Here is a 23,264-nt window from a genome sequence, read left to right on the forward strand (position 1 = left end):
CAACGGCAGTGGACAACTTATTGTGGGGAAGTGAGACACCTTGTGGCCAAGATTTTATGGCCTTTTTTCTTGGGTTGGGAGTCATTTTTGGTAAATAAACTGATTTGCAAATATGTTAGAAATCACATAGGCTCACATAGAATCACATGGAGGGAAGCTGTTTGAAATTATAGTGATCATTTAAGATAAGATGTGCATTATAACCTCGTGATGGATATGATCATGTCCTTTGGTTTACAAATGGAACACACTGTAATGTAGATAATATTCAAAATTCAGTTAGCACAGTCATAAAATTCAAGCTAAACAGAGAACCCATCACTGGTGCAAATAATGTAGACTTTGCTCTGTCGTGTTTGGTGGTTCTATCATGTTTGGCTGGGGCATTGTCTTACATCAGCTATTATTTACTATATTAAAGGGAGATGGATGTGTAAAGTACAAATCTTCAAAATCTAAGCAACACTCCCAGTCAACACATTAACATTTTTTTTTGTCAAAGAACTGGCAGATTTACTAGACGTGGTTTGTATCCTTTTCCTCCATATGCCTCCTTATGACTTGCATACATATCATCAAGGTCTGGCACATACACTGCCTTTTTGGGTGGTTTTCAAGATGAAACAATCCTCATTAAACTCCTATAATATTAAGAGTGTTAATATAAAACAATTGTTTGAATAGTTATAAAAAAAAATCATAAATGTTCTTACCATACAACTCCTCTGTGTCCAGGTTACTGGGGGAAAAAATGATCAGAGTTAAAAAAAAATATAGTAAAACAAAAAGTTAAATTACATTAACAGCTTTGTAAATAAAACATTGTTGCCCAATCTTATATTGATTTCCATATTAAAAATTAAATATTCACAAACAGCTGTTGCTAACATTGCATATTGGTAAAGTTTGCCACTTTGTATTCCATGCAGATGCTACCCCAGGGGGACATGCTTCACACTTGAAAAACAACTTTTGGTTCAGATCAGGTATTATACAGTTTAATGTCAAGGTACTGTGTGATGGGGGTCATTCTTTTTGGCATTGGATTAATTACAATTGGTCAGGTTTTATTGAACAGATGGGTCTATGGATTTAGTGAAATGTGTAAATATTTTTTTTAAGTTTGAGTAAAATGACTTCACAATTTCATTACATAATATAACGCTGTTCCTCATCACTGCCCGCCATGTGTTCTCTACCTCCCTGCTGTCTGGTTCTGGGTTTTCTCTTCCATGGCTGTTGCTTCTGGTCTGTCCTATAGGGTCCATGCACATCCTCTAACTGCAACTTAAAGCATTATCTCTTCTTGGCAAAACCTATTTAAGGCAGCTCCACCATCATACCTGTGCAGTACAATAGTAAGGGTTCACCATAGTAAGTGTGTGTTGTTCCTATTCGCTATCCTGTATCTGACCTGTGCCTGTTTACCTGACGTTGCCTCTTTCTAACTCTTGTGCACTATACTGACCCTTCTTTGTATGACCCAGACCGTTGTCACTGAACCCATGCCACCTGCCAAAACTCGTCTGTCAAAACCCTGATATTAAACCTATGCCACCTGCCATGAATCACCAGCCTGGGCCTAACTCTGCTGACTACCTGCCCCCCACACCAGAACCAGCCTCTTCTCTGCCTGTGTGTGCTTCTACCCATTAGGCCAGCAGCTACCCATACCGTGACAAGCCTTGAGGTAGTGACCTGGTACCCTCTAGCAGCAGAAGTCCAGTTTCTGCATCTTGGAGTGAGATAAAGTGTGAAAACCTCAGGGGTACTTAGACTCCAAAATTTTACCGTTTAGGTAGCCCAGCGGGTGCATAACAATTTGTATGTTACGCATAAACATTTAAAAGTGAATAAATATTCAAAGCAGTACGGCACTACGAGGATGTTAGGGGGTGGCTGGTGGAGGTGGGTGTATTCTGCTGATGCGGGCGGGTGGCAGTGCTCTGGTTAACACAGAAATACAATCTTCTTAACCAAGCAAAGGTATAGAAAAAAACAGTGAGTATTTCTCTAAATAAAGAAGTTGGAAGACGTGAATTTGGTGAGTCACCATTTTTTTCTATACCTTTGCTTGGTTAAGAAGATTTAATAGTTAATGCCCACTGTGCTTCAAATGAACAATTATAGAACTGACCTTTTCCAAAGTTGGTGACATGGAGTAACAGTAAAAGGTCAGTAAGCAGAACAGGGACATATATACCAGCATCGTACAGGGGCTATTGATCACGTCACAAAAAACTAAGATAACATACCCATATAACATGTATGTATATGTACTTTCATTTAGGATTTCATAAATAAAAATGAAACCTCTTTGATTCAACAATACAAAATGGAATCCAAAAGTGGACTATGGTGAAGGTCTTCTCGTCTATCCATAATATATGGTAGAACTAAAATATCTTGCAATAACACACAGTGGGCTTAGATGATAGCTGTAGAAATGTTCATATTATAAAGACCCAGCAGGGTAGTAACTCACAATTATGTAGATCGTTTCCAAAACTTTCGAAATTTTATTTTCAAGACTTCACATAGCTTAAATCTTCTTGACAAAGTGGAGCAAAGCATGTAACAGACACAGAGCTAAGATCTTCCATCTGCTCGACACCTTGGACGCGATGGCGTTTCCGGGGCGTGCCCCCTTAGTCATGCGTACCAGGTGTGGCGAGGGGAAGGATTATTTAGAGGCATAAGATAGACACCTGTTCACATAGGTAAGACATTTTTTCAAAAACCGCATGCAAAAATATTAAAATAAACTTTAAGATGGAATAACAAATTTTCATCAGTACAGAAATATACCTAATTAGAGAAATGCTTTAAAACTGCATATCTCATTAAGACCATTTGGAAAGACACAATTTAATTCGGTAATCCAAAAATATTATTTTTGTAAAAGACGTCTTCTGTTCAGATTCTTATTTGCTTGTATGGGAACTTCCTCTAGGATTAACCATCTGAGGGTTGTGATGGAGTGATAAAATTCTCGGAAATGTCTCACAACTGTATTTTCCCCAAAACTGACTGTTTCGTCTTTTTTTTATCAGAATTTAGAAATTTTCTAATAACAGATTTGTGTTCAGTTAATCCAACTTTAATCATTCTGGCTGTCTGAGCGTCATATGTGAGCCCACATGGACATTTGAGCGTATATAGAACATTCTTTGTCGTACAAGTAAAAATCCCTTTCACAGTGATGGGAAAACCTTTGGATGGATGATTACATTTTTCACCTTTGATTATGCTACTGTAATTGCTGCAATTCAAACAGGGATAAGTACCTTTTTGTTAACTAGTCAAAAAAGTTTGGCGGCTACTTTTTTTTAACTGCAACATCACTTTTAATTAATTTTTCACCAATAGATTGGCCTTTCTTGTAAACAAACATAGGAGGATTTTTGAATAGTTTTCCATAATTTTTATCATTTTGCAAAATATGCCATTTTTTTTAAATAGTTTTTTTTAATCATATTTGCTCGTTTGTCATATGTTTCCCATATACATTGTGCAGTCTTGTTTCTCACAACTTTTTTGTACAACAGGTTTTAGTAGTTCTTGTCTATTCAAAGTTTGAACCATTTCTCCTTTTTTTTTATCACTTTAAGATCGTTTCCCTTTTCGACAAATTTTTGTATTAATTTTTTCTGACTAATTTCATATTCTTGATCAGACCCAGTAATATGCCGGGCTCCAATAAATTGACTTTGTGGCAATCCTTTGAATGTTGTCGGTGCATGGAAACTTTTTTTGTGGAGAGTGTTATTAACATCTGTGGGCTTCACATACATAGCTGTATGGAACCCTTTCGATGTATGTCTAACTTGCACGTCTAAAAAGTGGATTTTTTCATAATTATAGTTTAAAGTTAATTTTATCGTTTTATGACATTTATAAAAATTTTCAACAAAATCTAAGAGAGATTGCTCAGAAATGATCGGGGGCCCTGGTGGCCTATCGCGGTCCTTGTGGATCTTGGGAAGAAGATACAGTACACGTATTCTGGGGTAATCAGTGATGAGTGCTTTTCCTGATTTTTGAGAGACAATGCCATCCTCCACATAGTGTAATCATCAACAACTTGCTTATACTGTAATGTGGGATAATCTTTAAGAATTTTATATACATTACAGTCTGACAGTTTACGTAAGGCTTCATCAATGTAATTAACCCTATTCATCACCACAGTGGCCCCTCCCTTGTCAGCCCACTTGATGACAAGGGAGGTGTCTCTGCTGAGGGTCATAATGCCAGATGCTCATCTTTTGTAAGGTTTGGTTGAACGTATGGAACAGATTTCCAATTGGTATCGATCTCTGACAGAACAACTTTTATAAATGTATCTAATGTCCCATTTTTATTTTTTTTTTATCTCTGGATCAAAGAAAGATGTTTTCTTTAAGTTGATAGGAATGTCTCTCAGAAGTACACGTTCTTGACCCTTGTTCACATCATATAGATACATCTTCATTCTTATTCCTCGGCAAAATTTGTATAAGTCCACTCTATGATCAAATCTTGTTTTTTTGAATAAGGGGACAAAATAAAAACCCTTATTTAATACTGAAATTTCGTTATCAGAAAGTTCACGGTCAGAGATTTTAACTACCATATTTTGGTTTATTTCACCTTCTTTGGTTTTATTTTCCTTGATTTTGTATCTTCCTTTCTTTCTTTCTTTGTACCATCCGATGGATCTTCTGTTGCATCCTATGTTGTTTTGCCTTTGGCTAAAAAAATTACTTTTAGGTTGTTTTCTGGATCTCGTTGTTCTTCTGTCAACAGTAAAAGACGACTGGTCTGAACTGGAACCATCAGTTGAGTGTGAGTAATTACTACCTGCTGTAGGTCTATTAGTACGATTCTGTCTTCATTCGTCTGCAGAAGTATAAACGCAGTTATGCAAGTAATCACGCATGTCGCGGTCAAATTTTTGTAGTTTATTCTGTAGCAATGTTGTTTTCATTTTCTCTAACTCATACTGCAAATCATTATGACATTGCTCAAATTCAACCGTCGTTTAATTATTTTTACGTTTTTCTTCGATTTCATGTATTTTTTGTTTTATCGGTTCTATTGCCATCTGTAGGTGTTGTACAGAAAGCAGCATGAGATCCATAGAATGCCAGTTATCCATTTTTGGTGAAAAACCGCATCATCTGGTAACAGATTAGGCACCAGGTTACACCTCAGACCGTGTGGAATGCGTTTTATCTTCAAATACTCTGTAAGAGTGGAGGCGTGGAATGAGAGATTTATCTCTTTTTTAGATTACATTTCCAATCGTTTTTCATAATCAATTTTACATTCTGGCGTCAGATGCCTGTGAGAGAATGTTCACCCTCTGCTTCAGAGAAGGAAAATACTTCGGCTCGGTTGTCTGTTATTTGGCTTATATCTCCGAAAGACATTTTGAATGCAGATTAAATGTGGAAAGCTGGCATATACAAACACACAGATATACTCTGCAAAGTTCACTCAGTTGAAGCAATGTCCCACCGGGAGCTCCACTCCTCCCTGAAGACAAGTTGCAATAACACACAGTGGGCTTAGATGATAGCTGTAGAAATGTTCATATTATAAAGACCCAGCAGGGTAGTAACTCACGATTATGTACCGTATTTTTCGTCCTATAGGACGCACCGGCGTATAAGACGCACCCAATTTTTAGGGGCAAAATCTTAAAAAATAAAGATTTTGAACCCAATAGTGGTCTTCAACCTGCGGTCCTCCAGATGTTGCAAAACTTCAACTCCCAGCATGCCCGGACAGCCGTTGGCTGTCCGGGCATGCTGGGAGTTGTAGTTTTACAACATCTGGAGGTCCGCAGATTGAAGACCACTGCATAGGAGGTAATACTCACGTGTCCCCGCCGCTCCGGACACGTCACCGCTGCCCTGGATGTCGCTCCATCGCTGTCACCGTGTCCCCGTCGTTCCGGAACGTCTCTGCTGCCGGCCGGGTATCCTCGCTCTCCGTCGCCGCCATCACGTCGTTACGACGTGATGACGAGGAAGGAGAGCGCCGGCCATACAGATCCCGGCACGGAGCAGACACCAAGGAGGCAGGTAAGGTCCCTCCCGGTGTCCTGTAAGCACTAACCCGGCTATTCAGTCGGGCTGTTCGGGACCGCCGCGGTGAAATCGCGGCGGTCCCGAACAGCCCAACTGAACAGCCGGGTTAGTGTCACTTTCCCTTCAGACGCGGCGGTCAGCTTTGATCGCCGCGTCTGAAGGGTTAATACAGGGCATCACCGCGATCGGTGATGTCCTGTATTAGCCGCGGGTCCCGGCCGTTGATGGCCGCAGGGACCGCCGCGATAGGGGTGTATTCGCCGTATAAGACGCACCGACTTTTTCCCCCCAGTTTTGGGGAAGAAAAAGTGCGTCTTATACGGCGAAAAATACGGTAGATCGTTTCCAAAACTTTCGAAATTTTATTTTCAAGACTTCACATAGCTTAAATCTTCTTGACAAAGTGGAGAAAAGCATGTAACAGACACAGAGCTAAGATCTTCCATCTGCTCGACACTTTGGAAGCAATGGTGTTTGAGGGGCGTGCCCCCTTAGTCATGTGTACCAGGTGTGGAGAGGGGAAGGATTATATAGAGGCATAAGATAGACACCTGTTCACATAGTTAAAACATTTTTTCAAAAACCGCATGCAAAAATTATGTATATTTAAGTATTTTCCTGTACTGATGAAAATTTGTTATTCCATCTTAATATTTAAGTTATTTTATTTTAATATTTTGGCATGCGGTTTTTGAAAAAATGTCTTACCTATGTGAACAGGTGTCTATCTTATACCTTTATATAATCCTTCCCCTCTCCACACCTGGTACGCATGACTAAGGGGGCACGCCCCCAAAACGCTGTCGCGTCCAAGGTGTCGAGCAGATGGAAGATCTTAGCTCTGTGTCTGTTACATGCTTTGCTCCACTTTGTCGAGAAGATTTAAGCTATGTTAAGTCTTGAAAAAAATTTTTAGAAAGTTTTGGAAACGATCTACATAATCGTGAGTTACTACCCTGCTGGGTCTTTATAATATGAACATTTCTACAGCTATTATATAAGCCGACTGTGTGTTATTGCAACTTGTCTTAAGGGAGGAGTGGAGCTCCCGGAGGGACATTGCTTCAACTGATTGAACTTTGCAGAGTATATCTGTGTGTTTGTATAAAACTAAAATATCTGACACACGAAATCTGGTCTGGATAAGAGGGTGGTTTTCTTAAAGAGGTGGTCAATTCTAATGAATTAAAGGGGTACTCTGGTGACATTTTTTTTTTTTTAAATCAGCTTGTGCCATAAAGTTAAACTGATTTTTAAATTACTTCTATATAAAAATCTTAATCCTTCCAGTACTTATCAGCTGCTGTATACTACAGAGAAAATTGTGCAGTACTTTCCAGTCTGACTAAAGTGCTCTCTATTGACACCTCTGTCCGTGTCAGGAACTGTTCAAATTAGAAGCATATCCCCATAGAAAACCTCTCCTGCTCTGGACAGTTCCTACTCAGACAGAGGTGTCAGCAAAGAGCACTGTTGTCAGACGAAGAAGAAAAAACAAAAACAAAAAAGAAATTCAACTACCTCTGTAGTATACAGCAGCTGATAAGTACTGGAAGGGTTAAGATTTTTAAAGTGAAGTAATTTACAAATCTGTTTATATTTCTGGCACCAGTTTTTTTTCTTACCAGAGTTCCCCTTTGACCCCTTAAGGACCAGGCCATTTTACACCTTAGGACCAGAGCGTTTTTTGCACATCTGACCACTGTCACTTTAAACATTAATAACTCTGGAATGCTTTTAGTTATCATTCTGATTCTGAGACTGTTTTTTCGTGACATATTCTACTTTAACATAGTGGTAAAATTTTGTGGTAACTTGCATCCTTTCTTGGTGAAAAATCCCCAAATATGATGAAAGATTTGAAAATTTAGCATTTTTCTAACTTTGAAGCTCTCTGCTTGTAAGGAAAATGGATATTCCAAATAAATTTTTTTTATTCACATATACAATATGTCTACTTTATGTTTGCATCATAAAGTTGACATGTTTTTACTTTTGGAAGACATCAGAGGGCTTCAAAGTTCAGCAGCAATTTTCCAATTTTTCACAAAATTTTCAAACTATTTTTCAGGGACCAGTTCAGGTTTGAAGTGGATTTGAAGGGTCTTCATATTAGAAATACCCCATAAAAGACCCCCATTATAAAAACTGCACCCCCCAAAGTATTCAAAATGACATTCAGTCAGTGTTTTAACCCTTTAGGTGCTTCACAGGAATAGCAGCAAAGTGAAGGAGAAAATTCACAATCTTCATGTTTTTACACTCGCATGTTCTTGTAGACCCAATTTTTTAATTTTTACAAGGGGTAAAAGGAGAAAATGTATACTTGTAAAATGTATAAATGTTTGTAGCCCAATTTTTCTCGAGTAAGCACATACCTCATATGTCTATGTAAATTGTTCGGCGGGGGGCACTAGAGGGCTCAGAAGCAAAGGAGCGAAAAGGGGATTTTGGAGAGTACGTTTTTCTCGAATGGTTTTTGGGGGGCATGTTGCATTTAGGAAGCCCCTATGGTGCCAGAACAGCAAAAAAAAAAAAAAAAAACACATGGCATACCATTTTGTACACTAGATCCCTTGAGGAACGTAACAAGGAATAAAGTGAGCCTTAATACCCCACAGGTGTTTCACGACTTTTGCATATGTAAAAAAATATATATTTTTTTTCAATAAAATGTGTGTTTCCCCCAAATTTCACATTTTTGCAAGGGTTAATAGCAGAAAATACCCCCCAAGGGTCCCTAACGTCCCTAGCACTGGGCGGCGACCACCACCGCGGCGGTGGTGGTCGCCGCCCAGTGCTACGCCATTTTATGCTAGGGACGTTAGGGACCCACTCTGAATAGGTGGCCTTGACGTGGCGAGTGGGCTTGTACTTTTTGATCAAAAATGTATACTAACAACCTGTTAGTTTTTGATATTGTGCTGAGAAGCAACCAGATCATTATGCAAGATTGTAGATGTGCGCTATGTCTGTATTCTACTCGAATTAATATACAAATCTGTTTAACTTTCTGGCACCAGTTGATTTAAAAAAAAAAAAAAAAAGTTTTTCACCGGAGTACCCCTTTAAAGGAGTTATCCAGCAATTTGGCATCCAGGACTGCCACTATAAACTAATAAACTTTAACTTCCACCGCTATATACTGCTATACAGTATATTGTTCCTCCATTCTGCTGCTTTTGAGTATGTGAGAGATAGAAGAGCAGATTGTCCTCTTATCTGTGAGTAGCATTGGAGTGTACGTGCTCCCAGGATGTCTGACGTCAGGTGAGTTATCCTATCGAACAGTTATCATGGTGCACAAATGATACCGCATACAAATTCAGCACTGCTACATCTATCACATTTATGGATGCACTGCATTTACACTTCAGTGTTTGTTTCCTATCTAAATAGCCATCATTGGTTGATTCTTACATTGGGATCCATGTTTACACATACAATTAAATACTGCAGTTCCTCTGAGTGAGTATTTGAGTGACACATGGTCCTGTTCAGTGGATGGATTCCCTCTCCATAGGGAATAAAGCCTGGAAGCTCCTTCTAGTGCTTCCTTTGCTGCTCCCCCCCCCCCCCCCCCCCCCCCCACGGATGACCCCATTTAAAGCATTGGATGTCAGCCTAGCTCCGACTAAATTGGTCTTACTACATCTCTGGAGGAAAGAGCCGAATGCAAACAAAATCCTAATGAATTTGTAGGTTTCTGGAAAACCGCATTCACATATGAATCGTGTCATGCACTGTAGAGCTGAATGAATGAGCTTCCCTCCATGAATATTTCAATAGGTGTTGATCCGTCGTGTCACGAAGAGCTGAAATATTGGTGAGCAATTGAAATTGTCGGTGTCAGAATCTTATCACATCCAGCCCTGAGTTTCCGTGAATAAATTTGTGCCCAATCATTGCTACTTAAATGGAGTTTTGGTCTAAATCTTCCATAAAATTCTCTATGTTAATGTATTCAGAAACAAACATAATATCCTCCAAATCCCATGTACAATAATTTCTCATCATCCAGTAATGATGGCTGCTCCTTGAAATAGCGCAATCTGGAAATGATAACATGCCGGCGTAACACTCGAGAAGCCTGATATGATTGAAGAAGTACTGTAACCCTTTGTGCAGATACACAGATATATAATTGTCAAGTTTACTACATGGCAGAAAGTATGTGGACATTCCTCCCAGTTGTTGAATCTGAGTGTTTGGGTAACACCAATAGCAAAAAATCAAGCAAACAACCATGTAATCTCCATAGACAAATCATGATAATAGTATAGGGGGTCTTAACCCCTTAAGGACTCAGCGTTTTTTCCGTTTTTGCATTTTCATTTTTTCCTCATCACCTTTTAAAAATCATAACGCTTGCAATTTTGCACATAAAATTCCATATTATGGCTTATTTTTTGTGCCACCAATTCTACTTTGCAGTGACATTAGTTATTTTACCCAAAAATCCACGGCAAAATGGAAAATAAATTCATTGTGCAACAAAATTGAAGAAAAAATGTAATTTTGTAATTTTGGGGGCTTCCAATTCATACGCAGTGCATTTTTCGGTAAAAATGACACCTTATATTTATTCTGTAGGTCCATACGATTAAAATGATACCCTACTTATATAGGTTGGATATTGTCATACTTCGGAAAAAAATCATAACTCCATGCAGGAAAATTTAAATGTTAAAAATTCTCATCTTCTAACCCCTATAACTTTTTTATTTTCCCACGTACGGGCCGGGATGAGGAATCATTTTTTGCGCTGTGTTCTGAAGTTTTTATCGTTACCATTTTTGTATTGATCAGACTTTTTGATAGCTTTTTATTCATTTTTTCATGATATAAAAAGTGACCAAAAATACACTATTTCGGACTTTTGAATTTTTTTGCGAGCACGCCATTGACCGTGCGATTTAATTAATGATATATTTTTATAGTTCGGACATTTACACACGTGTTGATACCACATATGTTTATTTTTATTTACACAGTTTTTTTTATGGGAAAAGGGGGGTGATTCAAACTTTTATTAGGGAAGGGGTTAAATGACCTTTGTTAACTTTTTTTCCACTTTTTTTTTTACAGTGCTATAGCTCCCATAGGGACCTATAACACTGCACACACTGATCTCTTACGCTGATCCCTGCAAAGCCATAGCTTTGCATGGATCAGCGAGATAGGGGCTCGATTGCTCAAGACTGTAGGGCAGGCTTGGAGCAATCAAACCCCGATCGGACACCGCGGAGACAGGTAAGGAGACCTCCGCTTGCGTCCTAGCTGATCGGAACATCACGATTTCATCGCGATGTCCCGAGCAGCCCGACTGAGCTGCCGGGAAGTGTTTACGTTCACTTTCAGACGCAGCGGTCAACTTTGATCGCTGCGTCTGAAGGGTTAATAGCGTGCGGCACAACAATCGGTGCCGAGCGCTGTTAGCCCAGGGTCCTGGCTATGAATAGTAGCCAGGACCGACCCGGTGTGATGCGGGGTTACGGCGTGATCCTGTTTTAAACACCGGGATGGGCTCAGGGCGTACAGGTATGCCCTGAGTCCTTAAGAGGTTAAAGGGGTACTTCGGTGGAAAACAAATTTTTTTTAAATCAACTGGTGCCAAAATGTTTAACAGATTTGTAAATTACTTTAAAAATCTAAATCCTTCCAGTACTTATCAGTTGCGGTATGCCCAAGAGGAAGTTGTATAGTTCTTCTCTGTCAGGCCACAGTGTTCTCTGCTGACCCCTCTGTCCTAAACTGTCAGAACTGTCCAGAGAAGGAGCAAATTCCCATAGCAAACCTATCCTGCTCTGGACAGTTCTTGACATGGACAGAGGTGACAGCAGAGAGCACTGTGGTCAGACAGAAAAGAACTATACATCTTCCTGTGGAACATACAGCAGCTGATGAGTACTGGAAGGAGAGAAGTAATCTAAAAATCTGTTTAACTTTTTTTGGCAACAGTTGATTTAAAAAATAAAAATTCCACCAGGGTACTCCTTTCATTTAAAAGGGTTATCTATATTTTTTGTAAAATTTTTTTTCATTTTAAATGCTCAAATGCAGTAAAACAACAACTGTTACTTATCTCCACCACTGATCCCCCATTCATCTTCCGGTCATTACATCCCCTCCCCCTTTCTGTGCTGATCCCCAATTCGGCCTTCAGTCAGCACTACTGTGTTAATTTAGGAGCGGACGTCACATGACCGCCACAGCCAAATCAGCAGACTCGGCATTCATGCTCCATACTCCTGGCATCATGCCTCAGGGATGACAGGAGTACGATTCGCGACCGCCAAGGCCATTCATTGTCCGCGGCAGTCATGTGACCTACACTCCTACAGTAACATAGTAGTGTTGACTGGAGCCCAAACGGGCCTACTCAAATATTTATGGAGGAGAGATTATGATACAGGACTGATCTTCAAGGCTTTGAATAGGCCCCTTTATTATGTGAAGGTCTGTGGTGAATCTCAAAGGGGTCGTCTCATATAGTGGCCCTGATTTACTAAGAGTGGAGTGTAGCTGTCTTTGTGTTTTTTTTTTCCTCAACAGATATTTTTCCACGGTATTAACACGGCACTGAGATCAGGCTAGGGAAAAGGAATTTTATTACCCACAATGCAACGTGTTTCGCGAAGAATCCACTTTCTCAGGCATCATGCCTGATGAAGCGGATTCCCAGCGAAATGCGTGTTTTTCCCCCCCCCCCAATAGATATTTTTCCACGGTATTTAGCGAGGTTTCCCTACATTTTGCACTTTTCCCTACGTTTTTTTTTTTTTAACACATGCTCTGATCTGTAGGGTTTTCCTCAGCTCAAATCCTCCACATTTTCTGTGGAAACCTTAGTAAATATGTTGGGATTTTTCTAAAATGCCAGGGACACACCCCTTTTTTGGGACCATGTCCCCTTTTCCTGATGGCCACGCCTCTCTTTCCAGGTTTTCTCAGTAAAATGGAGAGTTGTCAAAATTTTACCAATTCTGGTGCAAAATCTGTCGCAGACAGAATTTCTGGCGCAATGATAAATATATTTCTATATATTCCAGGAATAATGTTAGAAGAGCACCCCCTGTTATTTCTTATCAACAGTTTTGGATGGACATGTGGTGAGGGTGTTGGAAGGGCAGATGTTGTTATCCCTTAGGGATAATGGTATTAACCCTTAGTGTTCGTAACGCCAGGGCGTGGTCATCTTCTACACCACCCGAGGTATGGCCACTGGTTCCTGGGCCAGGCACGGGGCAAATAATCACTCTTGCAAGGTTACGGAACAACGGCACTGAGGCAGAAAGATGTTAAAATTTTTACAGCTCAGTTCAGGCCCAAGGAGATGCTCAGTGGACTTGTTGTCGACTTGGACTCAATGATGCAACCCAAGCTGACTTTAGTGACTTGAGAGACTTGATTATGCTGACTATGTTTCTCCCCTGTATTTGTGCTTACCAGACTTGAACTTTCACCTGCAGGGGTTACTAGTAGGAGATGAGGAACACCAGACACTCCCAGGTCTTCACTTGACTGCAACTGCACTCAGAACTAACCTCTCCACTCGACTGACTAGGCTAGCTCCTCCCAGCTATATATGGGAGCAATTTAGAGATGTCCCATTGGTCACCAAGCCACCTGGTCACTTACATCTTACTTGGTTACACAGGGCTTAACAACAGGATTTAAAGATACATTAATATATAATGCAATTCTTTAACTCTGTATGGGCAATGAGAGTTCCGAGGAGTGGGGGGACCGGGGGACTGAGTCCACCTGATAGGACTAATAGTGTACAGAAGGGCCACTTCTGTACTGGGCCACCACAAACTCCCCCTCTTAAAGGAATCCATCCTCGGCGTATAGTCCTTGAGGGCAGACGAAGAACAAGGCCACTGGCCCAAGATGAAAATAAACAGTTCCTGGGGCATTTTGCAAATGTTCTGCACAGGGCTGGTAACTGTGAAAGAGTTCATGTAGCATTTGATAAACGCCCATACATACTCGTATGCAAAATGGGGTATTTAATCAAGATTCAAACAGATGAAATGATAACAGTCTGTGTGAAGTCATTTTCTCTTATAACTGTTGTGGTGTGGATCAGGCTGCCTGAGGCTTTCAACCCTGATCCCTGTGCTAACGGGGCCCATGGGCATGTTTTCTATTTCTCCCAGTAACAAAAGTTTAGCAATAATATTGACCATGCATTTTTTACTACCCACAATGCAACATGTTTCACGGAGAATCCGCTTCCTCAGGCATCATGCCTTTTTAGGGCGAGTAACACTTGCCAAGAAGGGAATTAATAGGGCGAGAGTAGGGCCTTACAGGGGAAGTTTTTACCCCCACCTGCTACAATGGACAATACCTTGTTCCCTTCCGTGTTACTATTCTTAAAAAGGGCGGCCCCACACAGGAACCTCTCCCTATTTCCACCTAAAAACCCTGGGAAATGGCAGTGTTAGCAGGTGGAAATAGGGAGAGGTTCCTGTGTGGAGCCGCCCTTTTAAGAAGGGAATTAATAATGCGAGAGTAGGGCCTTACAGGGGAAGTTTTTACCCCCACCGTTTACAATGGACCATATTTTTTCCACCTTTTAAAGGTCTTTGCATCACATCAATATTTGGTGGTGTAGGTGTTTTTTGCTCACCTTTATACTTGTTTGATTTAACCCCTTAAGGACCAAGGACGTACCGGTACGTCCTTGGTCCTGCTCTCCTGATATAACGCGGGGTTACACAGTAACCCCGTGTCATATCACGGCGGGCCCAGCGTCATAGTGAAGCCGGGACCCGCCTCTAATAGCGCACAGCGCTGATCGCGCCGCCGCGCGCTATTAACCCTTTAGCCGCGCGCTCAGAGCTGAGCCAGCTAAAAGCGAAAGTGAAAGTTGCCGGCTAGCTCAGTCGGGCTGTTCGGGATAGCCGCGGCTAATCGCGGCATCCCGAACAGCTTACAGGACAGCGGGAGGGCCCCTACCTGCCTCCTCGCTGTCCGATCGCCGAATGACTGCTCAGTGCCTGAGATCAAGGCATGAGCAGTCACGCGGCACAATCGTTGATCAATGATGAAGATCAGCGAAGACCCTATGGGACCTATAACACTGCAAAAAAAAAGTGAAAAAAAAGTGAATAAAGATCATTTAACTCCTCCCCTCTTAAAAGTTTGAATCACCCCCCTTTTCCAATAAAAAAAATTAAAATAAAAATAAACATATATGGTATCACCACATGTGGAAATGTCCGAATTATAAAAATATATCATTAATTAAACCGCTCGGTCAATGGCGTGCGCGCAAAAAAATTCCAAAGTCCAAAATAGTGCATTTTTGGTCACTTTTTATATCATTTAAAAATCAATAAGTCCTATCAATGCAAAAATGGTACCGTTAAAAACTTCAGATCACGGCGCAAAAAATGAGCCCTCATACCGCCCCATACACGGAAAAATAAAAAAGTAATAGGGGTCAGAAGATGACAATTTTAAACGTATTAATTTTCCTGCATGTAGTTATGATTTTTTCCAGAAGTCCGACAAAATCAAACCTATATAAGTAGGGTATCATTTTAATCGTATGGACCTACAGAATAATGATAAGGTGTCATTTTTACCGAAAAATGTACTACGTAGAAACGCAAGCCCCCAAAATTACAAAACGGCATTTTTTTTTTCAATTTTGTCGCACAATGTTTTTTTTTTCTGTTTCACCGTAGATTTTTGGGCAAAATGACTGATGTCATTACAAAGTAGAATTGGTGGCGCAAAAAATAAGCCATCATATGGATTTTTAGGTGCAAAATTGAAAGAGTTATGATTTTTTAAAGGCAAGGAGCAAAAAACGAAAATGCAAAAACGGAAAAAAACCCAGTCCTTAAGGGGTTAAAAAAAAAATTTGGGGTACATATATTTTATCATAAGAATATTATTAAAAGTTAAGTTTTATGTAATGCATATCCTCAATACTTACTTGTGCACTTTTAGAAAAGAGACAGTTTTCTTCTGCCTACCTGCCTCAGCTACTATTCTGATCATGCCACCCCCCTGATGCCACATATATGATGCCAAGTTTTCCTTTTTTCAGCCACTTTCCTCACCGGGTACTGGTATTGACACCCATTGCCCCACTATGTCACCGGGTCACTTTCAGGACTCATGATGCTGCTGATGCCACCTCCAGGCTGTCTCATACTGCCACCATATGTTCTCCCCATGCTGATGTCAGCTCCAGCCGTCTCATTCTGCCACCATATGTTCTCTTGATTCTGCTGCCACCTCCAGGCTGTCTCATTCTGCAACTATATGGTCTCCTCATGCTTCTGTCACCTCCACACTGTCTCATTCTGCCCCTATATGGTCTCCTCAATCTGCCGCCAACTCCAGGCTGTCATTCAGCTACTATATGGTCTTCTCATGCTGCTGCCAACTCCAGGCTGCGTCATTCAGCCACTATATGGTCTCCTGATACTGCCGCCAACTTCAGGCTGTGTCATTCAGCCATTACATGGTCTCCTCAAGCTGCCATCACCTCCACGCTGTGTCATTCAGCCACTATATGGTTGTCTCATGCTGCCGCCAACTCCAGGCTGTGTCATTCAGCCATTATATGGTCTCCTAAAGCTGCCACCACCTTCATGCTGTGTCATTCAGCCACTATATGGCCTCCTCATGCTGCCGCCAACTCCAGGCTGTGTCATTCAGCCACTATATTGTCTCCTCATGCTGCCACCACCTACACGTTGCGTCATTCAGCCAATATATGGTCTCTTCATGCTGCCATCACCTCCACGCTCTATCGTTGTGCCGTTCTACCACAGTGATTCTAATAGCAATGTCATACTGAATAACAGTATTATTTCACTACCCCAGCACACTCCATATGCGTGTTACAGCAAGGCAAAGTGTTCTACACCCCTATTGAGGCTCTCTGTAGGCAGAAAATTCGGACCGAACCAAATTTTTTCGAATCGCCCAAATCGAATTTTTCAAAAAATTAGCTCATCTCTAGCGCCCACTGATTCAGTTAGCGCTGACGGCACTCAGAATCTCCGGAAGGAATTTTGCAGCCAGAGATTCTGAAGTGTGAACCTAGCCTAATAGTTGTCAATCATCAGTGCGTTGGTAGGGGAAGCCTCCATCTTGGTCCTCCTTTACTATTGCAAACCCGACATGTTCTGTCGGGTTGTGCACCAGATTCTGGCGCATTGCGCCAGAATTTACGCCAGAATTGAAAAAACCCAGACTAACTCTCCATTTTGCTAAGAAAAATTGAAAAAGGGGGTGTGGCCATCGGCGAAAGGGGGGCATGGTCACTTTCACAAAAACCCAACATATTTACTAAGGTTTCTACAGAAAATGTGGTGGATTTCAGCTGAGGAAAACTCTACAGATCAGAGCAGGTGTAAAAAAAGCAAAATGTAGGGAAAGTGGAAAATGTAGGGAATTAAAACCCACAAAGAAACCAACACTCCACTCCACGCAGTAAATAAGGGCCCTTGTGAATATACTGGACATCATGCTGACAACAGCGTTGGCATAGAGTTCTCAAAAGCAACAACATATTCACACCTAAGTGACACACCTCTGAAATCTGTGCTTCAGTCACTACTGTAGCAGTACGAATAGGAGCGGCATATTCCATTTTTATCCTGTATGTTGAAAGATAGAGCCTCCATGAACTGAACGTGTTTATCCACCAGATCCAACAGAGGCTCAATTGGATTAGGATCTGATGGATTTGGAAGTCAAGTCAACACCTTGAACTCTTTAAAAATTGTTTGGCAATGGTTTGATGAACATGATACAGTGTGGCCGGGGCATGGGCGTTCTGAATACTGTTGTGTAGTGGGGCACTACATATCAGTGTAATATTCAGAAGAATGCCAGTACCCAGGGATTCCCAGCAGGCTTGCCTTCTTCTCATAATGCATCTTGGTGCCATCTCTTAACCAGGCAAATGATACACATACACCCAACCGTCAACGTGATAAAAAGAATACATGATTTATTACAAAATGCCACGTCTTCCATTTCTCCATATTCAACTTCTGCAGCTCAAATACTCATTGTAGATACACTTGGCAGTGGAGAGGGCCGGTATGGATAGTCTGGCTGGTTTGATGCTACAGACCATATATTCATCTGTTATCCACTGTTTAATTCTAACACCTTTCTATATTAGATTTTTCAACAGTTTTATGCTACATAAGCTCGATTGTTGGATCGGATCAGATGTGATAGTTGACTCCACAAACACATGAACGAGCGTTAAGTATTCATGATCCAGTTGTCCTTTAAACTACTTCTGGTTGGTACTAACCACTGCATACCAGGGACACCCCACAAGACCAGCCATTTTGCAGATGCTCTGAACCAGTTATGTAGTCTTCACAATTTGGCCATTGGCAAATCCTTTCTATTGTATCCAAATACATCTACTTCAGGAACTGCCTGTTCACTTGCTGTCTAATATATCCCACCCCCTGACAGGTGCCATTGTCACAAGATAATGTTACTCACTTCAAGTGTCAGTAGTTTTAGCGTTATGCAATCACTGAAAATAATGGACTACCACATCCAAATGAGCTAATTCCAAACCAAATCAACTATCCAAATTTTAGCTAAAAATTATGGCCCAGATTTATTAAACTGTGTGAGGGAAAAAAAATAAATCTGGGCCATTATTTTTATTACAAAATACCTTTAAACCCTATCACATACAGAATTTATAGATACAATACAAAAAGCTGTAAGTATATATCCGTGGGAATCTCACAATTAGAGATCCTCCTATGGGTCAATCCCATAGGGATTGGCCCATAGGAGGATCTCTAATTGTGAGATTCCCATGGTTATATACTTACCAATTCTTGTATTGTATTTATTAATTTTATATGTGATAGGATTTTAAGTTATTTTGTAATAAATATATAATTTTTAGCTAAAGTTTGGATAGTTGTTTTGTTTTAGTGTTATGGCTTGTGTGGCAGTGTGGCAAGGAAAGGGTGTATTTCCTTGGTTTACCCTGCAGAAGCTCTCACCTGCTTCTTAAGTAATGAGGCAGGAGGGAAGGGAGGTGTATATGAGATGGAGACTCAGTCTAATGTGGGCTCTTCCTAGGAGACAGTATGTGGGCTGTAGGGAAGAGACAGAGCCTGCTGAGGAGTACACACCCCGAGCTATGAGTGGCTCAAAGAGAGTGACATGAATTGTGAGTAGAAGGTTGCAGGGGACATATGTTTAACCGGCTGAGGGAAGCTCAGCGGTTGTTAGTCAGGACAAGCTGATCTGTTTAGTCAGTGACCAGACGGTCTAGGATTTTGTTTTGTTCCTGCTTTTTGTTTATTTCTTTCCCTGCAACCTGTCTAATAAAACTGGCAAGGTGCCAGATTTGCATTATAAGCGTTTGTTTGCTGGTTTATTGAGAAGAAAAGCATCCTGTGGCGTGGTCCAGGACGATCCCAGAGCTAATCCCCAAGACGGATCGTCACACTTGGTATATGTGGCAGCTTTATTTTATTCTTTTTAAGCTACAATGTCCAAGCTCTGATTTGGAAAACCGTATTTCTCATTACAGGAAGGTAATAGCTGCCTATCTCCGTAGACCAATTTACTACTGTATTTTCACAAGCCAAAGCTATACGGCGTTCTTAGTGTAAATATAAAGCTGACATCTATGAAGACATTCTTTGAACATGATGGTTCTTAACACTGTGACCCAAACTCCCATGTTGACCATGTACTATAGTATTAGTCATTGTTTCAATTTTTAAATACGTTTGTAGTAAAAGATAAAGAAATAAGAAAAAACAACCTCTGACTGCCCTAGTGAATTGTAAAGTGCGCACATACATTTATTTGTCTGGCCATATATTGCACACATTACCCCAGCGATTCCGAGACTCTCACAGTTTTCAAAAGTAAATTTAGCCAAGGGCAGCGGGAGAAAATGCTTTTTCTTAGATCCTATGGCTTATTTTTCTACTTCATAGCACCGGATTCAGTGCACTTCAAATGTGTGTGAAAATAGAGATGAAAGGATAAAAATAAATATAAGAAAACAAGACACATAGTGTAGGATTACTTCAAATGTTGGGTTAATAAGGCACACCCTATAGCAGTGGTCTCCAACCTGCGGACCTCCAGTCTCCTGATCTGACCCCCTTAGACTTTTATCTTTGGGGTCATCTGAAGGCAATTGTCTATGCTGTGAGGATACGAGATGTGCACCACCTGAAACTATGGATACTGGAAGCCTGTGCTAGCATTTCTCCTGTGGTGCTGCTATCAGTGTGTGAAGAGTGGGAGAAGAGAGTTGCATTGACAATCCAACACAATGGGCAGCACATTGAACACATTTTATAAGTGGTCAGAAACTTGTAAATAACTCATGAAAGAATAAAGTTACGTTAAAACCAAGCACATCATTGTTTTTCTTTTGAAATTCCCAAATTCTTTTGAAATTTGATGAGTCACATGACCCTCTTCCTATTGAAAAAACAAAAGTTGGATTCAAAATGGCCGCCATGGTCACCACCCATCTTGAAAAGTTTCTCCCCCTCACATATACTAATGTGCCACAAACAGGAAGTTAATATCACCAACCATTCACATTTTATTAAGGTGTATCCATAAAAATGGCCCACCCTGTAGATTAGACATCCTAGATACTCCAGATTTAGCAAGCCGAACAAGCCACTGTTAAAAATCTGGCACATTTTGTAGACAAAGGTATTTTTTTGTATATTCAAAGAGATGTTTATTGAAAAGAAAGCAAGGTTTGGAATTAAATGGGGGAGGGGACACAAACATTAGACAGTCAGGCAACACCATCAGGTGTTCATTCTTTCAGAAGAGTCTAGAGTACCGAATTTCCGCGATGGACGTTCCATAGTGTAAACGGTGCAGAAGAATCCCATTGGAAACAATGGGAAGCTGCTGTACCACATCTTCTAAGCGCAATTCTGCTGTGAAAATCCGTAGTGTGAATGAGTTCTATGGGCCCATGCACTTTAAGAAAATTCCTTGCGGAATTTTCTCGAGAAATCGGTGTCGCCTGGAATAGGCGCTTATGTCACACAAAATTTTTGGTTTGGAAATAAGCATCGTAAAACAATGTCCTATTGGACGTTTTTTCAAGCGGACTCTGCTTGCAGCAGCCACCCTTTGAACTCAATAGCATACTGCTACTCATTTCACGTCAGAAGTTCCGTAGTAGAACTTCCAACATGGAATTTAAATAAAGTCCAATGGGACTTCTGATACATTTTTCTGCTGTAAAATTCTGCATGATATAAGTACCGATTTAAGACAGCCTGGATTCTGCTAGGAAATCCCTTAGGGTGCTACTTCCCGAGCAGAATTTCCTTCTTGTGCCTGAGACCTAAAGATGTGAATAATACCATTACCACATTGCTTTTCATTTTACAGTCACTACAATTCATTATGTTAAATATGTATTGATGCTGAACAATGAATTCTCATCCAAGTGAGTAAATGTGTTTTCTAGACTCAGCCGCTGTTGTGGGCAGACATGTTATATGCATTGTCACATCTCCTTATTCCTTCTAATATCTGCATTTAAAAGAGGTTAAAAACTAAAAGCCTAAGGGAGCCTGTGAAATTTCAGGAGGCCGGGCATCGCTGGTGCGGAAAAGAAAAGGAATGAGGGGATTACATAGACTTTTGTGTAAAGCAGCGGCATATATTACTGAGATTTTTGTCCATGAACATATACTTAAAGGGGTACTCCGCTCCTAGACACATTATCCCCTATCCAAGGATAGGGGATAAGATGTCTGAGGGTCCCGCTGCTGGGGACCCCCGCGATCTCTCCTGCAGCCCCCCGAGTCATCAGCTGTATGGAGCTGAGCTTGCTCCATGGCTGATGACTCATGATACAGGGGCCGGTGGGTCGTGACGTCACGGCCTGGCCCCCTCATGATGTCACACCCCACCCCCTTAATGCAAGTCTAAGGGAGGGGGCGTTATGGCTGTCACAATGCCCCCTCCCATAGACTTACATTAAGGGGGGAGGGGTGTGATGAGGGGGCCAGGCCGTGATGTCATGAACCGCCGGCCCCTGTATCTTGAGTCATCAGCCACGGAGCAAGCTCAGCTCCATACAGCTGATGACTCGGGGGGCTGCAGGAGAGATCGCGGGGGTCCCCAGCAGCAGGACCCCCACGATCAGACATCTTATCCCCTATCCTTGGATAGGGGATAAGATGTCTAGGGGTGGAGTACCTCTTTAAGTACTTTACCTAAAACTTGATGCTATTTTGATCTTTTACAAAAAAAAAAAAAAGACTTTACAAAGAATTCAGACTCAGGCGGCACTCATACTACTGAAGATAAAACATCCAACTTTATTCAAAACGTCCTTAAAAAAAAGTCAAGTAGTGCAGAGAATAGGTGGTCAGTGCTAGGCTGAAGGACTGGTGGAAATGGACGTCAGCCTCTCCGCCGGTGTTTCAGCCTAGCGCTGACAATTGATTTCCTGCCCTACTGGACACACTTTTAAGAGCCTATTCACACGTACAGTATTTGAAACTGCAGATTCAATGAGACTGAACACATCGTCAAATTTACAGCTTCAAATCCTGCTTAAATTGAGTTGGACATTTTATCTTCGGTGGAGTGCCACCTGTATATTTATTTTTACAGCTGTACCCTTTGTGCATTGAATATAACACTCATAAAACTTCCAAAAATACCATAATACAATAAAATAATAATACCAAAGATCAAGGCAATGCCAGGGGTAGCCATCCTGTAAACTGGAAATCATTGAGGGTAACAACCTGGGAACCCATAATAAAAGGGGGAGCCATGCTGTGGATTAGGAACATGATGGGAAGTCATGGTGTGGACTACAAAAGAGATGAGGAGCTATACTGGTTATCAGGGACAAGAGGTGAGGGATGCTGGGAACAGGATTGAGAACAGGAGTTATGATGTGGACTACAAAAGAGATAAGGAGCTATACTGGTTACCAGGGACAAGAGGTGAGGGATGCTGGGAACAGGATTGAGAACAGGAGTTATGATGTGGACTAGGAATGAGATAGGGAGCCATGATGGAAACTAGAAATAAGATGGAGAGCTCTGCGGTGGACTAGAAGGAGAAGGAAAGCTATGTTGTATACTGGGAATGAAATGTGGAGCCATACTGGGGCTAGGAATGAGATGAGGAGTCTTG

The 23,264-nt window shown here is 41.1% G+C and overlaps 1 protein-coding gene across 2 annotated transcripts in view; it reads right to left on the minus strand.

Annotated features, from left to right (window-relative positions):
• The window catches only part of NECAB1 (N-terminal EF-hand calcium binding protein 1), a 309,035-nt gene that overhangs the window by 241,470 nt on the left and 44,301 nt on the right, over nucleotides 1-23,264 (minus strand). For both annotated transcript variants that reach the window (XM_056522357.1, XM_056522356.1), the window contains exon 4: nucleotides 714-739. In XM_056522357.1, coding sequence (XP_056378332.1) covers nucleotides 714-739 — 26 coding nt within the window. The remainder of the gene's footprint in view (nucleotides 1-713; nucleotides 740-23,264) is intronic.

Source organism: Hyla sarda, chromosome 5 (assembly GCF_029499605.1).
Source record: "Hyla sarda isolate aHylSar1 chromosome 5, aHylSar1.hap1, whole genome shotgun sequence".
Lineage (NCBI taxonomy): Eukaryota > Metazoa > Chordata > Amphibia > Anura > Hylidae > Hyla > Hyla sarda.